The following is a 15,852-nucleotide window of genomic DNA, read 5'->3' as shown; positions in this document are numbered from 1 at the left end:
ACTTAATACTTATACAATTTTGATTCAAATATTGCTTTTTCTCAAATTAAAATAGAGTAGGGAACAATAAGTGTTTCATAGCCTGTAAAAGTAACATCTGTTTAGTGTAGGAAATCATTTGTGACTGTTATCCTTTTCCAAACCTGGAGCTCCTCCCCATCCAGGCTCCCTGCTTTTTCTGTCCTTGAGTGGAATCACCCACTCCTTTCCTTATAAGAGTTGTCTCCTCTTGAGTACCAGTCAAGCCACACCCCCTAGGTATTTTCCTTATTTGAAGCCAGGTCTTTCTTCCCCATTTCATGGAGTCATACAGGTTTTGTCCCCCCACCCCACCCCACCCTTCTTCCTAATCTGCAAGATTTTGTTTATGTCTGTTAAGGTTTATCTTGTTAGTCTTGTTAGGACTCTCAGAGCTCTTTGGATCCTGATTATGTCATCCAGTGTAGTCACTCTCCTGGTTTTGCATCATTCTAATTTGATAAAAATGTCTGCCTTCCTATAAGTCACTGATAAAAATATCGTATTGGAGAGGGTTAACTACAACGTCCTATCGCACAACAATACAGACTTCTTTTAAGCTGACATTATTTCATTAATCACCGTTCTTTGGATGTGCTATTTCAGTCGTTTCTGATTTCATTCAAGTAGATTCATTGCACATTTCTCCATCTTGTCCACAAGAATGTCATGAGCTATTTGGTTAAGTGCCTTAGTGAAATCCAGATATACACCATTTCCGCAGCATTCCACTGAGCTACCCAGTCTTGTAACTCGATTACAAAAGGAAATGAGGTAAGACTGGTGTACAGTCAGGTGTTGACTGGAAGAGTTGTTCATCTCTGTAATGCCCCCACCACCAAAACACCACCAAAACAAGGGAGAGAAGCATTTACATGTTTGCAGAGACTAGTGAAACATGTTGAAGGCTGTAGTGAAGAATTCGAAGAATTCTTATGATGGCTTTAAGGGAAAACTTTGAAGATGATTGAGAAGTATTTGTGATTTTTATTCAGCAAAGAGACCTCATGGAAGATCTTAGTTACCAGCTCTTGGCGTTCTGCCCTTTGAGCCAATAGGAATAAAACTGGTTCTGGATATCAGAGACCACTCTTTCAGAAACAGTAGTGTCTAGAACTGTAATGCTTTAATTTCTGAGAGTTTCTGTCCTGCATAATGGTTGGAGTCAACTCATGGTGATAATGAAGACATTAGTGGTATATAATACTTTGCGTTTCCGAACCAGATTAAAGTAAGATAGAGCACAGTTTCAAATATATTATCTTGGCATTGTACTGACTGTCATTTCCCTTGTCTTCTTCCAGGATCGGGATTTAGAGAGACTACGTAGAAAATGGCTAAATGCGTTAACAAAACGTCAGGAGTACTTAGATCAACAGTTGCAAAAGCTTGTCAGTAAACATGGTAGGAAAGCAAGTTGAATATTTCCTTTCCCCCACGTCGGTGCATAATTAATTCCCATTTGCAGCCACATAAATTAGAAGTAGATGAATACATCAATAATGGGGATGGCAAGAGCATAGGAGTGTTTCTTATTTGTGTCATATCCTTTCAAAAGAACATTTATCTAGTTGTAATGATGTCTTTGCCCTCCCAGCCCCCAACAAAGAAAGAGAATACACAAAGTAAATATTGTCCCGCAAAAATAACTTAAGGTAAGATGCTAGCATTCCTTGTCCAAAAGCACTTGAATCCTCTGACTCTGGAAGAAATCATTCATGTGCTCTTCCACGAACCAAGGATGGGCTCGCTGTAAAGAGTGCACCAACCCCTCTAGCTTATAGTTACTTTTTCTTTGTGAATTTTTTTTTTCACTAATTCAGGAAGTAATAAGTTTCTAGTGAATTGTCATCAACCGATACCTGAAATATGGGCAAATCCTACCATTACAAAGGACAAAAAGTGTCAATAGCGAGGGGGATATCAATCTTTGCCCCTTATTTCTGATATTCTAGATAAGACAGAGGATGATGCTGACCGTGAAGCTCAGCTCCTAGAGATGAGGTTGACGCTCACGGAGGAAAGGAACGCGGTCATGGTCCCCTCGGCCGGCAGTGGGATTCCAGGGGCCCCCGCAGAATGGTAGGAGGTTGCCGTGTGTCTTCTGAAGTTCTAAATGCTCGCTAAACAGACTGCTTTCTGTAGGAATTTTGCCTGTGCTTTAATGAAAGGAAGACTCGTTATAGCATATGGAGAAAAAGTTGTTTGAATTAGAGGAAGTGTTAAATTATTTTCATGAGTCAGAATAACTATGACCTAAAACTGTTTTATTAAATAATAATTGTTATTGGCTCAAGCAATTAAGATTTCTGAGAATCTAAATCAATATTTAGTACCAGTGCACTTAACATTTAAAAAAATAGTTAATATGTTAATTACTTGGGTCATTCCCTTAAAAGACTATTCGGTCATCGTAAAATTGCATCTCCAGGAGTTTTAGGTTTTGGTGCTGGCTAAAACTATATTGTCAGCAAATGTTCTGTGCCACTTTATAGAAATTAAAAATAGTGAATTAAGCCATATGAGGCCCTAAGGTATATAATTTTATAAGAAAGTAACTTTAAACAAGGGGACTTCATTTATAAACAGGTATATGTGTCTTATAAGACTGAGTTCTAGTTTCAGGGCATATGATAATTATACATGAGTGAAAAGGAGCAGCACTTACAGTCAAGTCTTTCTGGCATCTCTGATGTGAAATTATAGCAAATCCAATCGCAGAGCTATTATTGGCTTGAGCTGTAATAGTTCTGAATGTGTATTAAGGCTGTGTCACGAAGTACATGCTGATGAGACAGTCCACTTTATTTGAGATGCTATTTGTTCATTATGTTTTAGGACACCAGTTCCTGGGATGGAAACACACATTCCTGTTATATTCCTTGACTTAAACGGTAAGTTAGGAGGTGCGTTCTGAAGGTTTACCTCTGACAGATTAGTGTCCAGATAACCCCTAGATTCTGACAAAGTATGCAGTTAGGCAGTTCTGTAAGCGTAAGAGTAGGAACCCTTCCTTGTGTGCCAGAGGACTCTGATACTTGACAGAGAATGGATTTTCTGTAAGAATAATATTTTTATAACGGTAATAGGTATGTTTCATCGTGATGTGTTCTCATATTTCATTCTACAACCCAAATTGCTACGTGTATGCTTTGTTCTTTCAGCAGTTTGGGATGGTAGTCATGGTTTCCTGTGCTTAAAATAGCTCATTAATTAATTCATTTAGACATTCAATATTTTATATTTTGGGTGTACAGCATAGTGGTTAGACAGAATATTTCCTTCTTTAATTTTTAGGAAAAGACCTCTCTCTGGAAAGGACTAATAACTAGTGATTGCTTATGTAGCATGTTTTATTTTATCTGGTGTTTTCTTAGCACTGTTTAATACATTTCTCACTTTTTTCTGTGAGTTCTTATGCCATTTACCCCTACATCACCTATTTTTAAAATAACTTGTCATTTTTTTTTCTCTGACTTTCCCCCCTCTTGTAAAATATTTTGGATGTGGCTACATTTTACGTATACTTTGTCTGAGAAGGAAAATAAAAATGAAAAGGTAGATTAACAAGCTAAAAATAAGTTAAAAGTCAGCAGTTAAATTCCTAAAACATCTGCAGAAGAACTATACATTAAAAGTAACTATCCTAAATGGACAAGATTAGATGTCTTCAGGGGTTTTCTTCCACCTAGCTGGATAGCTGGAAGTGAGTCATACCTGAGGTATTTCGCATCTTGTGCCACTTAGCTTATTGAGACACATGGAAGATTTTTGTATATACACAGAGTTAGGGAATAATATTTAGCCACTGTCTGTCCATCTGATGGGATTGTAATATATTACCACTGCACTCTCTCCTTCGTTGTTCTCTTGACCTCTAGAGACTGAAGATGACTCTGAACTAGTCTTATGTTGGGTTCCTGGATAGGTGAGGGTGTGTGTGTGTGTGTGTGAGTGTGTGTGCCTGCTCACGCAAGAAGGTGGGAATGAATAAGCTTAAAGAAGACCTGTTAGTAAGACTATTCCTAGATATGATAAGGACCTTATTCAGTCTTTTGCCCGTTCTTGATCCACCCAACCCCATGTACTAGAAAAGATACTTTTGATGTCTATTCACAAGCTTATGATAGATAGATAGTTGGTAGAGCCAGGCTTGGAACTGAATAACCACAGCGCCATGGGACAACCCTCCAGTTTCTAGCTCATGGAGCCAATTGATTCGTTTTTTGAACTTAACTATCAGATAATTGGAATCTCATTCTTGTTTCTCCAGATAGGGAATTTGGGTTATAATCCTATCGTGAATGTTTGTGGGCTGACTTGAATAACCTCTTGGGTATCTTGGCTTCAGTTGCTTTCCATGTAAAAAAAAACGGCATAAAGGTCGGAGATTGGATAAGATAATTTCTTGAGGCACTTTCCAGCTCTAAGATCCATGAACTGTTGAATGGTCATCATCTCTGTCACATAAGATTTTAGAGCCAAAGCAAATGAAATTTGACATAGAAGAATCTAATACTAAGCACATTGAAAATTAACTGGTAGGGATTATCCTTTAAAATGATCTCCATATTTAATTGAATGTCTTTGCTTTTAGCGGATGATTTCAGCTCTCAGGATAATATTGATGACCCGGAGGCTGGTGGATGGGATGCTACCCTCACCGGGGAAGAAGAGGACGAGTTCTTTGAACTGCAGATTGTAAAACAGCACGACGGAGAGGTAAATAAAGCGTAGCTCAGGAGGACTGGATGAAAAGTAGTTTCTTTAACCTTTCCATGAGCCGTTTGAAACAGTTAGCAAGGTTGTCATTTCAGTGCTTAATTTCTCAAGAAAGATGAGTGAACACCTTTTATTATGACTTTCAGAAAGAATGGAACCACTTCCAGAAAGAGTGGACCATCAGGTTACATCCCTTCACCATTTTCCTTCCTCTCCTGGTAAAAGCTCATAGTTTAGGTCAGCTGAGGTCCAGGCCGTAGGGAGGGGTGACTGGAATTTGCAGAGGTCAAGTGATAACCATGCGTGGGATTTGCTGTGGGATTCTTCAGTAAAGACTTCTTAAAAGGGAAAAAAGAATAGATGAAGCCAGTGTGGCCAAATCTTGATAATGTTTGAATCTGAGTGATGGGTATTCAATGGGGGCTTATTTAAATATTGAGTACATTGGAAAAATTATAAAATATTGTAAGGAAGGAAAGCTGATACGATGCTTTGATGGGTACGTCCTCACTTAGTGGCATGCCTAAGTTGCACATCCTGACTCTAACAGTGAGGAAACAATCAGACAAACCCAATTGTGGTGTTCTCTGTAAAACAGAGGGCCTGTGCCCTTCTTTAAAGAGTCAATGTCATGAGTGATTCAGAAACCCTGGGGAACCATTCCAGATTAGAGTAGACTACAGGGACATGACAACTAAAGGCAATTTGTGATCTGGATCAGAATCATTAAAAAAATGGAATATGGACTCTATATTACATAATAGTGTTGTATTAATGTTTAATTTCCTGAATATGATCGTTGTCCAATGGTTAAATAAGAGGATGTCCTTGCTTTTAGAAGATACTCGCTGAAGTCGTTAGAGATATAGTTATATGTCTGTAACTTACTCTGAAGTGATTCAGCAAAAAAAAAATATATCAAAAAAGTAATAATAATACTGTATATATATATGTGTGTTGTGAGAAAGATAGGATAAGGGAAGGTAGCAAATGTTAACAGTTGATGAATCTAGATGAACGATACACAGAGGTTCATTGAACTGAATTTCCAAATTTTTTTTTTTAATGTTTGAGCATTTTTCAAAATAAAACTTTAAAAGCCAGCCAGCCAGCCAGGAACATTCTGCTCTGTACTTCCCAGACCAGGGTGCCTGAGGCCACAGCCTCATATTCCACAGTCTCTCAGGGTAGTTCTGGTCGAACTGCATTCGTGACTGGCACGTACCACTTCAACCCAAGCCCAGATATTCCCTTGCGAGGCTTTTTGTTTTCAGGAGGAAAAGGAGAAGTATGTTCTCTGTGTCTTCTCTGCAGGTGAAAGCAGAAGCCTCCTGGGACTCTGCAGTACACAGTTGTCCTCAGCTCAGTAAAGGCACACCTGCGGATGAGCGACTGTTCCTGATTGTGCGGGTGACGGTCCAGCTCAGCCATCCGGCCGACATGCAGCTGGTGTTACGCAAACGAATCTGTGTCAGTGTGCACGGTCGGCAGGTGAGTCCTTACGCCTAGTTGAAGAAGTGACTTGAACCGCAGGTCTGACACGAGGGCAGGGCCAGGGAGTGATTGCTCTGGCCTTCTGTCCCAACAGGCTCTGGGGAGCATTGAGCTTTTCGTTTCCAGGTGACTCTTCCTGTCCTGTAACCGCACTTGTTTCGGTCCCGGAACATGTCATCCTGGCTTCCTCCTAGACAGTGTTCACTTGTTACACAAACTCTTTCTTACTGCATATTCACAAAGGACTGCCATTCTTTTGGGTGCCCCAGGGCCCTGTCAAGGCGAAGTTCACTGTGTGTGTTTGTGACTTTTCATCTGGGTCCTACACGATGAAAAGGTTCACTGCAGAGGTTCAGGCAGAGAAGGAGCTGTTGGCTGTTCCATGGAGAGGAGGAGATACATGTGCAGAGGTAGTGAGGATGGAAAGGACGTGGCAGGCCCGGGGACCTTGAGAAGCAGAGTGTGACAGACTGTGCTACAGAGGCCAAAGCTGTGGCTGTCGACGTCATTGCAGCTGGACTATGAAGAGCTTGTGTCATATGAAGGGGGTTAGTAGAAAACTCTAGGTAAAGATATAAACCATTTCTGTTACTGGCTTTTGCAAATATAAGATTTGGGAGGTTGATTCTAGGGATTCTTTTTAACTGTCTATTCTTACTTTTTGGAGGCCTTCTCGATACACTGACGAAAACCAGGACAGATGAAAATAAATCTTTTCATTTAAAAGAGCACAGTCATGGTTGACAGAGTCCTAGATATAATCTCCACGCCTAAAAATTAATCTTTAGTTCTAAATGTCACACTGATATCAATCTTTGAAATGAAGACTGGCGGTATGCTGTTAAAATTGCAGCTCTTTAGCTTGGCAATCCAACATCAATAAAATCCAGGTCATCGGGTTAGCCATAGAGGCACGTGGTGTGCCTCCCATTCACTCTTCTCTCGCGCTCCCTTTTCTCGGAAATCTTTAAGGGATTGAAAAAGACACGTTGCTCCCAGGGAGCATTTTGAAGAGTCATCTGCCATTTCAGAACTAGAGATACTGGTTGTCAGGCACTGAGCTTGACCTCGTACCAGCCCCGCAGAATTTTTAACAGAAAGGGTGCATTGTGGCATCACCAAGTTTCTTTTTTTTTTTTTAAAGGTTTTGTTTTATGTTATTTTTTTCTATTTTTTGTTTTAGGAACAAGGAATTCTCGCATTTCCCCCTAGTTGAAATGATTTGGCAGTATCCAATGGATGCTGAACGAAATGGTAGTATTCTAGGGCATAGCTGTTTTCCCTCCCAACTTTAGATACTTCATTCCTAAAAATGACTTCTTTGCAGCAAGAACAGAGACTTCCTTATGACCCTAATACATGCAAGTCAGCTTCAGCGATTCCATACAGATAGAAAACAAAACAGGAAGATGACAGTAGCACCCACATTTTCCCCCACCACCCATTGGAAGAAAGGTAGTGTCACTAGCAGTGGCACAGGCTCACGGCGAGAGAGTGAAGGGGTGAAATAAATGGTCTCTCTGCAGTCTGAGAGGCTAGCATCTTTTAATTTTTTGTTAACTGACGATTACAGAAATCGAAATTATGAAAAAGAAAATTATGATTAAGCAAGTTTTTGAAAATAACGTATTTCTAAAACCAAACAGCTTGATTTTTCTATTTTCTTTGGGGGTTTTCACATATTTCCTGCTTCCCTTTCTCATGGGGAGAAAGGTTCAGTGTTCATTTAATATTCTCTCCTCTTATCTTTATTCACCAATTGTATTCTGCCCTCATCCCTGCTCTCTTCAACCTCTACAGGATGTTCAGTCTTAGCAGCATCTTCAAATGAGTCATCTATGCATTAATTCAACAGTTCAATTCTTAACTGCTCAAAGAGCGCAGTCAGCATAAACAATGACCATGCACTCTTAAATCATTCTTCATAACGATCCTGCTTTGGTCAAGAATTTAATGCCTGAACTTGTCAATATTCATGGTACAAGATGTCCATCGTGCTGCACCAAAAAAAAAAAAAAAAAAAAGTGTAAGAGTCACCAGTCCTTGCTTACATGTTAGTTAGAAGGTCATTTTATTGTGTAGAAGTCAACAGCCTTATTTCTGTAGCCCTGTAGCAGAGCTGAACCAGATGCTTAGTGCCAGTTTCCAGTTTAGGGTCTATACTTTTCATACACTGGGTACAGGACCTGTCACCCGTTGTGTACATTTAGATGCACAGGTATCTACAGTTGGTTTTGTGTACTAAGATAAAGTTGAGGAACTTGTATTTAGTGATTTGAATTTCAACTTGCTTATATGGGAAACACTGTTTCTTCTTGGTTAGAGTGAATGCAATATCTTTACGCTGTCTCTCTGTCAATGTAAACTCAGTTTTTGAGGTGGGAAACCATATCTTCTATTTTGTTTTTCTCTAGGGTTTTGCTCAGAGTCTCCTAAAAAAGATGTCTCATCGGAGTTGTATTCCTGGCTGTGGAGTGACTTTTGAAATTGTCTCCAATATTCCAGAGGTGAAGGATCATATGAAATTTGAATTTACTAAAAATAAACATGTAGCTTCCTGAAAAGTCACCTACCCGAGAAATATGTATTAAATGGAATTGTATATTTAGGGAAATGCTATAGATTTTTAGAGCAACTTCCTAATCTTAACTGGACTCATAGTAAAATGTACTTGTGGCTTTAAAGGTTCTGGTTTTAGTATTTTATTAAAGAAGAGCATTCTTTTGAAATGCAAATCAACACCTTTTCACTGAGAAGGTGAAGAGGAATAAAAGGTACAAACTTCCAGTTATAAAATAAATGAAGTCACAGGGATATAATGTGCTGCGCAGGGAATATAGTCAATAATATCGTAATAACTTCGTATGGTGACAAATGGGTCCCAGACTTACTGTGATGATCACATTCTAAGGCATATAAATGTCAAATTGCTATGTTGTACACCTGAAACTAATCTAATGTTGTACGTCAACTATACTTTAATAAATAATAAATTTTTAAAAAGACATAAGATAATGTTGTAACCCTTGAAGGGAGACAACATTGTATAGCATAGAAATTTAGTGTTTCATTTTGGAGTCAAACAGAAATCTTGTTTATTTCACCTATTACCGAAGTGAACTTAGGTAGGTACTCTGAGCCTAAATAGTGTCATTTATCAGATGAGGTTAGTGATATCATCGGAACAGGCTTGTTTTTAAGGATTAAATGAGACAATGTATACAAATTGTTGGTATTATTGCGATTGCTATCATTATTATAGTTGCTATTATTAGTTTATTATTATTTCTCTTTATGAACTGAGATATTCATAGGAATTAAACAAATGGAGCTTAAACTATCCCTGACAGAAGCTTATTGGGGGATGCAGTTTATACATGCTTCCTAATATTTAATTCCTGAATTAGACAGATTTATTTATCTGGGCACCGGCACTGCTGGAATTGGAGGCCTTTCTTACAGGGGGAGGATAAATTAGGGGGTCTAAGAAAAGGAATATGAAAAAGGGAAAGAAGAGCAGTCCCTCTGACACACTCACTGTCCAGAAGCAGGGAGTGAGACTGAACTTTCCTCAGGAGTGGACAATGGAACGGGAGCCGTGGGGCTGAACATGTCCTCTTAACCACACCTCCAGTTTCAGCCTCATTCTCTTCATTTAAGGGCTCAGGATTTGTTGATTGATTCCACTGAGTGTTTGAGCAATAGATGGACAATATATATTTTAATACAGAGACCAGTTTTGGGAAGAGTAAAAAGATAATGCAATACTTAGGCTTTGTTTTAGATTTCTTATATCGCAAACGCACATTTTCCTCCCAAAGAATGTCAAATAGTAACTAGTTATTTCCTGGATCTTCAAAGTGTTAGACTTACACAGTAAATATTAACTGTTAAACTATTTAATTTGGAGCCTGCTGAACAAATGTTAAGTCTGTTTTCAGAGTTAGACTACCTGCAAAATCTTGGGTCTATAATAGATTACTCCTTGTATACTTATGTGTTTGATTAGAGACTTACTGTTTACTCTCTGTGTCTGAATGTTTTATATGTTTTTCCAGTTGTTTCAGATCTTAACTCTAGAAATGATTTGAATGCAGTTGAGAAACAGCTGCATTCAAAATCTAGTGTACATAGAGACAGCTACGTGAGCCATCTTCAGTTCTTCCTTTGTTCTCTTCATCTTCCCCCCGGCCCCCCAGCTGGTAGTTTTCTTACCTTCTTTAAAAGTGCTTTCATCTTCAGGTAATATGGTTTTCAAAGGGAAGAAATGTTGGGGAATCAGCTGAAAGATAAGCCTCATGTGACTGGGGTACCTGTTAATAATTAGCGAAACATCTCAGTTTGCAAGCGTTATTTTCACATTATCAAATCCTGATGGTAGAGAAAAAGGAAAAGTGAGACTTACAGCTTACAGTGTCAGGACTACACTTAGTTTATTTTTTATTTAAAAACAAAAAGATCCCTTAAGAAGCTAGGTTTCATCATGAAGAAGCCCTGAAAAGTTCTTTGTGTTCCTTGTTTTACAGAAGCTTTGAAGGCTGATGGCAAAAAGAAATGGTCAAAGGCCAGAGAGCAAAGGGAGATGTTTTTTAAAAAGCAACTAGAATGCTTTCGTTGCTAGTAGGAGTATGAAATGATACCAACCTCTTTAGAAAATATACACCTGCCCCATGATCCAGTAATTCCACTTCTAAGTCCTTAAGCAAGAAAAATGCAAGCATATATCCATAAAGTCTTGCACAAGAATATTCATAGCAACTTAATTCAAAATAACCTATATGGAAACAACCCCAAACATCCATCAACAGATGAATGGCTAAATAAATTGTGGTATATCCATACTTTGGAATCTTAATCTGCTATACAAAGAAATGAACTACTATACAAATAAATCTCAGAGTCATTATGCTGAGTGAAAGAAGCTAGACCTAAAAGGGTATGATTCCATTTATTTAAAATTCTAAAACAAGTGAAGCTAATCTATGGTCCAAGAAATTCTCTTGCCTTGACGAAGGGACTGTAGCCCATGAATGAACTTCCTGAGGTAACAGAAATGCTTTACATCTTGATAGTTGTGTGAGTAACATGGATATATGTGTTTCTTAAAACTTTCCCCTTTCTTAAAAACCAGGATGATGTCTATCCCCTTCAGATGCCAGAAAGTATTCTGTGTTGAGTGGTAAAAAGAATTGGTGATAAAAAGAATGCGTGCAATACCAGGAGTCAGGAGACCTAAGTTCTAATCTTAACCTCTTTTGTTAATTATATAGCTTTCCTCTTTCCTCATCTATAAAATGAGAATAATTTCTTCTTTTCAGAGTTATTAAAAGGCTCAGATGAATTACTATAGGAGACAAAAGTTTTGCCATCTTTCAAATTCTTCCTTATTTAGTCTGTTCTAATGCTCATTTAAATTTTAAAAAATATTTTTGAGGTTAGAATGTGGCTTACAATTGATATCTTAAAATTAATTGGCAATTTTTTTTCTTCTGAGAGCTGTATAGAAAGATGTTATTTCTTAAAGTTGATGGCATGTTCAGTTGCAGTAGCATACGGATATATATTTTGTAGTTTTTAACATTATTATAACAAGTTTACAAGTAAATAAAGTATCTGATTTTCCCTGAGAGGAGTAATTTGTTATGAAACAAGTTTGCTTGAGGTGACTGAGTACATTAACAAAGTCCTTCCCTGGCTTGTGAATGTCTGTCCCTGTCAGAGGAGCAGGGTGGGCTCTACCGGAAAGCACAGTGAGGGAGAATTTGCCGAGCTCCTCCTCTTCTTGGTAGGCTCCCTGCCTTTTGGCCTCTGCCCCTCCAGAGTTGTGGATGGAGACCAGGTTTAGAAGCTGCCACGTTTTGAACATGCAGTCCGTGATAGGCTGCCTCGTGAAAAGATTGAAACTCAGCCCTTCCTTCCGCTCTTTTTCTCCATGCCCGTGTCTGCCACCTACTGTCGTTGTTTGGTTCCCACCCTTACCTCGCTATCACCCCAGCTCCTCCTTCCTCTCTCTTGCCCTTCAAGATCTGTTCCTCAAGTATTGTGGTGGTTCAATTTCCAGCTAGCCCACCAAATCCTTTCTAATGTTTTTGTTTTCAATGGCCATAGAGGACAGTTTTGTTGAGAATGTGCTCTTTCAGCTACACTGTGTTTAAACTAGCCTTTCAAGACAACCTAACGACCATTTATACCAGGATTTCTGTGGGAAATGAGTTTTGAGTTCCAGAAGCTGACTTTAAAATGGAACTTTGGAATGTATCCTATTTATTCACAGTTCAGTACTCTCTCTCTCTCTCTCTGTGTGTGTGTGTGTGTGTGTGTATTTGTGTGTGTATTTGTGTAGATCAAGAAGCATTTATGTTTTCTTCTGCAATGTACTTAATTTAAATACACCACTTTCCATTCTCCAGGATGCCCAGGGAGTTGAGGAACGAGAAACATTAGCAAGAATGGCAACTAATGTTGAAAACACAGCTTCCCCTGACTCAGAGGCTTATATTGAAAAATACCTCAGAAGTGTGCTGGCCGTGGAGAACCTTCTCACGTTAGATCGTCTTCGCCAGGTCAGCCCACAGTGCTGATAGCCGCAGTGCTAACCCAATCTGATTCTGCGTTTGACTTTCTGCAGTTCACAGTACTGTTATGTCTACACTTTTGAAGTGTCTGTTTAAGTGGAGCATATTAATTTAGCTTAAACATGCCAGTTAAGTCTTTGAAGTTATAAAAGCTACATTTGACAAGTTACTTTTTCTAAGACACTACATGGTTATTTAGTTGCCTTGTGGAAGAAAATATTTAACTCTTACTGGCTAAAGAATTATTTTAAAAATTCCTTCATACTGGGCAATAATGTTGCTGAAGAAATACGCAGTAATGAGGCACAATGGGTCCCTCATAGCTTGAAAACGCCTGCTACAGCCTTAGAGCGGTGTCGAGAAGGGATAATAGAAATGCCAGCAATAAACCTAGTCCTTAGTGAAACCCTAAACCTCATTTTACCTAGCAATATTGAGACTTTTTTAAAAAACCAAAAATACTAATGAAAAATAAACGTGAATGGTCTAATTTTCATGATCTTTCTCCTGGGACTCACCTCCCAGGAGAGGCCGGCTGCAAAGGGACCATCAGTAGATAAAGAAGAGAATGGTGTAGGTAGCCTGCCAGCTGTGTCATTAACTGAATATTCTGCAGTGAGTGGAATTGGATCATTCTGTCATGTGAAGTAACATGACAGAACTAGGAATGTGTATGTAGACTTGGTAGCTCAAAGCCCGCTTTTGATAGTATTGCTTTGGAGGTGTGTCTCTAGTAAGTATTTTTCCTCTTTTTTCTGTCTGACAGGAAGTTGCAGTGAAGGAACAGTTGACAGGGAAAGGGAAGCTGAATAGGAGAAGTATTAGCTCTCCAAATGTGAACAGGGTGAGTACATGGAATCCCCATTCTGTGCTCTGCTCGCGTTCTTTCCTCCTCTTTCCGTCCTTGGATGTCATTTCTTTGTCTGAACTGATGGCAGTGCCCTCCCTGCCCCTTCTCTTCCCGGTAGGATCTGTCCTCACTGATAATAGGGAACAGTGCCGAGTATAGTGACTGTAGGTGCTCAGTGAATGTTGCACGAAAACCAACCTAACCCATTGCCTAGGGCATCCCTTTTGAATTTTCTGGGCTTAATTTAATGACTTTAAGTTGAGAGAAGTCTGGGTGAGGTTTACAAACTGAGTTGCTTACAGGTCATCCAGGATAGTATAAATGTGTAAAATAAGTTAGGTTTATTTCACTTAAGTATCTTAAGTTTGTTGTTGTTTTTTTAAACATAGATAAATAGTTTATGTGCATATTAAGCATGCAAATAGTTCTTCACAAAGAAATATGCTTGAAGCCCTATGATTTATCTCCTTTTCTTACTTTTGATAAAGGTTTAGTTATGAGAAATACTATACCTTTGTCTGAACTGTACGCTAAGAAAAAACAGTATAAACATTGTGACAAAGAGTAGCTGTCCCTTAGCCTTAGTGTTTGAGAGACAATAGTGAGCGGTAAAAAGGGTATCAAACCGGAGGGTACATGTGGCCCCTGAGTGACTGAGTGACATCACTTAATGCTCTGAGACCGAAATATTGGGAACATTCTCAGACATTAAGAAATGTCACTTTAATTCAACATAAATATCTTCTCATTCCTTCAGAATGTGATATATTAAAATGTACTGACATCTGCAGCGATTTGGGATTTATAATCGTGTGGTTTAAAATGGGTTGAGTGTATACATTTTCTATGAATATCCAGAAAAAGGAATTGTAAGATCAGGACACCGGGAAGGTACCCAGTGACCTGAATGCTCTAAATGGAAGGGGAGAAACAAAAGGAGTATCTCTTACTCAGGCCCATTTAGTTGCTATCTCAGTGGAAACTGGATATCTGATCTTACACAAACCTCCCATCTTAAAATTGTTGATAACTAATTCACTTTTTAAAAAAAATCTGTGCCTCACAATGTCCCAAGGCCACTAATCTAGTTTGCAACTTTTGTCTTGACAACCTCTCTGCTACCATCCAACTTTAACACGCGGTCGATTTGATTTTCAAAGTCCTGTTTCCAGGACCGTTGATTTATGTACTTTCACACATAAAGGACTAATCCCCCTCGTTATGTCTTCTTCAGTTGTCTGGCAGCCGTCAGGATCTCATTCCATCCTACAGTCTAGGCAGCAACAAGGTAAGCTTTTGTACGTTTTTTTGTGTCTTAGATCTATTTCCCATTCATCTTTCTTTCTCTCAAATATCATGTGCTAGTTTTGCAGGCCAGAAGTTCTCCTATTCTTCTGTACCTGTAAAATTTATTGGAATGTGTTTAGAATTCATTTCTTTTTACCTGCCAGTTAGAATATGATTTAATAGACCTTCTTATTACTCTACTTTTTAGGGGTTAAAAAACAACTTTGTTGCTTAAGTTTATATTTCTGTTTAAAATGTTCTTCCAGTTTGTGTCATAAAAGAGACTTCAAATCAGGTTTTTAATGGTAAAATAGTAATGTAATGATTGAAAATGTATGAGGAATAAGAAGATTATACCCTAAAGTTAATATTATTTGTTAGAAGAAAAAAAACACGGGAACAGAAATTTTGTTAGCTGGAATTTATTTACTTGTTAATAAGATTGGCTATTTAATGCTAATTATTAAAGGTAAGTGAGATTCATTATACTACTCTTTCTATTATTGTTAGATATGCTATACTGTTTTTGTATATGTTTGAAGTTTTCCTTATAAAAACAGTAAAGTTGATAAACACTCATTTTTAGGATCTAGGTTACTAGTAGTGTGCCTGAAATAATAACATATATGTATGTGTATATATCCTGTTACTTCAGGCACACTACTAGTAACCTAGATTATAAAAATGAGTGTGTGTGTGTAAATGTTTATAGATATATAAATTGCTCTCCAACTCATCAATTTACTGATTATTTACCGTGTCTCTGAAAATGTGCTAAGGTTTAGTACTCCTTTATACTGGTTCAATAAGTTTGATTAGCTCTTGATAAGCAAAGCATAGGTTGCAATTACCTGAATGAAGCAGAGTTTTTGGAAAATTGTGTCATTATTTTAAAATGTAAATAAA

At 38.3% G+C, this 15,852-nt stretch overlaps 1 protein-coding gene across 1 annotated transcript in view; it reads left to right on the top strand.

The window, feature by feature from the left end:
* KIF13B (kinesin family member 13B) overlaps nucleotides 1-15,852 on the top strand; it is a 167,007-nt gene that overhangs the window by 109,496 nt on the left and 41,659 nt on the right. The window contains exons 27-35 of the mRNA XM_033133863.1: nucleotides 1,323-1,422; nucleotides 1,974-2,100; nucleotides 2,857-2,912; nucleotides 4,616-4,740; nucleotides 6,055-6,231; nucleotides 8,649-8,741; nucleotides 12,645-12,797; nucleotides 13,576-13,653; nucleotides 14,894-14,947. Coding sequence (XP_032989754.1) covers nucleotides 1,323-1,422; nucleotides 1,974-2,100; nucleotides 2,857-2,912; nucleotides 4,616-4,740; nucleotides 6,055-6,231; nucleotides 8,649-8,741; nucleotides 12,645-12,797; nucleotides 13,576-13,653; nucleotides 14,894-14,947 — 963 coding nt within the window. The remainder of the gene's footprint in view (nucleotides 1-1,322; nucleotides 1,423-1,973; nucleotides 2,101-2,856; nucleotides 2,913-4,615; nucleotides 4,741-6,054; nucleotides 6,232-8,648; nucleotides 8,742-12,644; nucleotides 12,798-13,575; nucleotides 13,654-14,893; nucleotides 14,948-15,852) is intronic.

The sequence above is a fragment of the Rhinolophus ferrumequinum genome, chromosome 18, assembly GCF_004115265.2.
Source record: "Rhinolophus ferrumequinum isolate MPI-CBG mRhiFer1 chromosome 18, mRhiFer1_v1.p, whole genome shotgun sequence".
NCBI lineage: Eukaryota > Metazoa > Chordata > Mammalia > Chiroptera > Rhinolophidae > Rhinolophus > Rhinolophus ferrumequinum.
The sequence above is the reverse complement of the archived record's forward strand: the minus strand, read 5'-3'. Positions and strand labels throughout refer to the sequence as shown.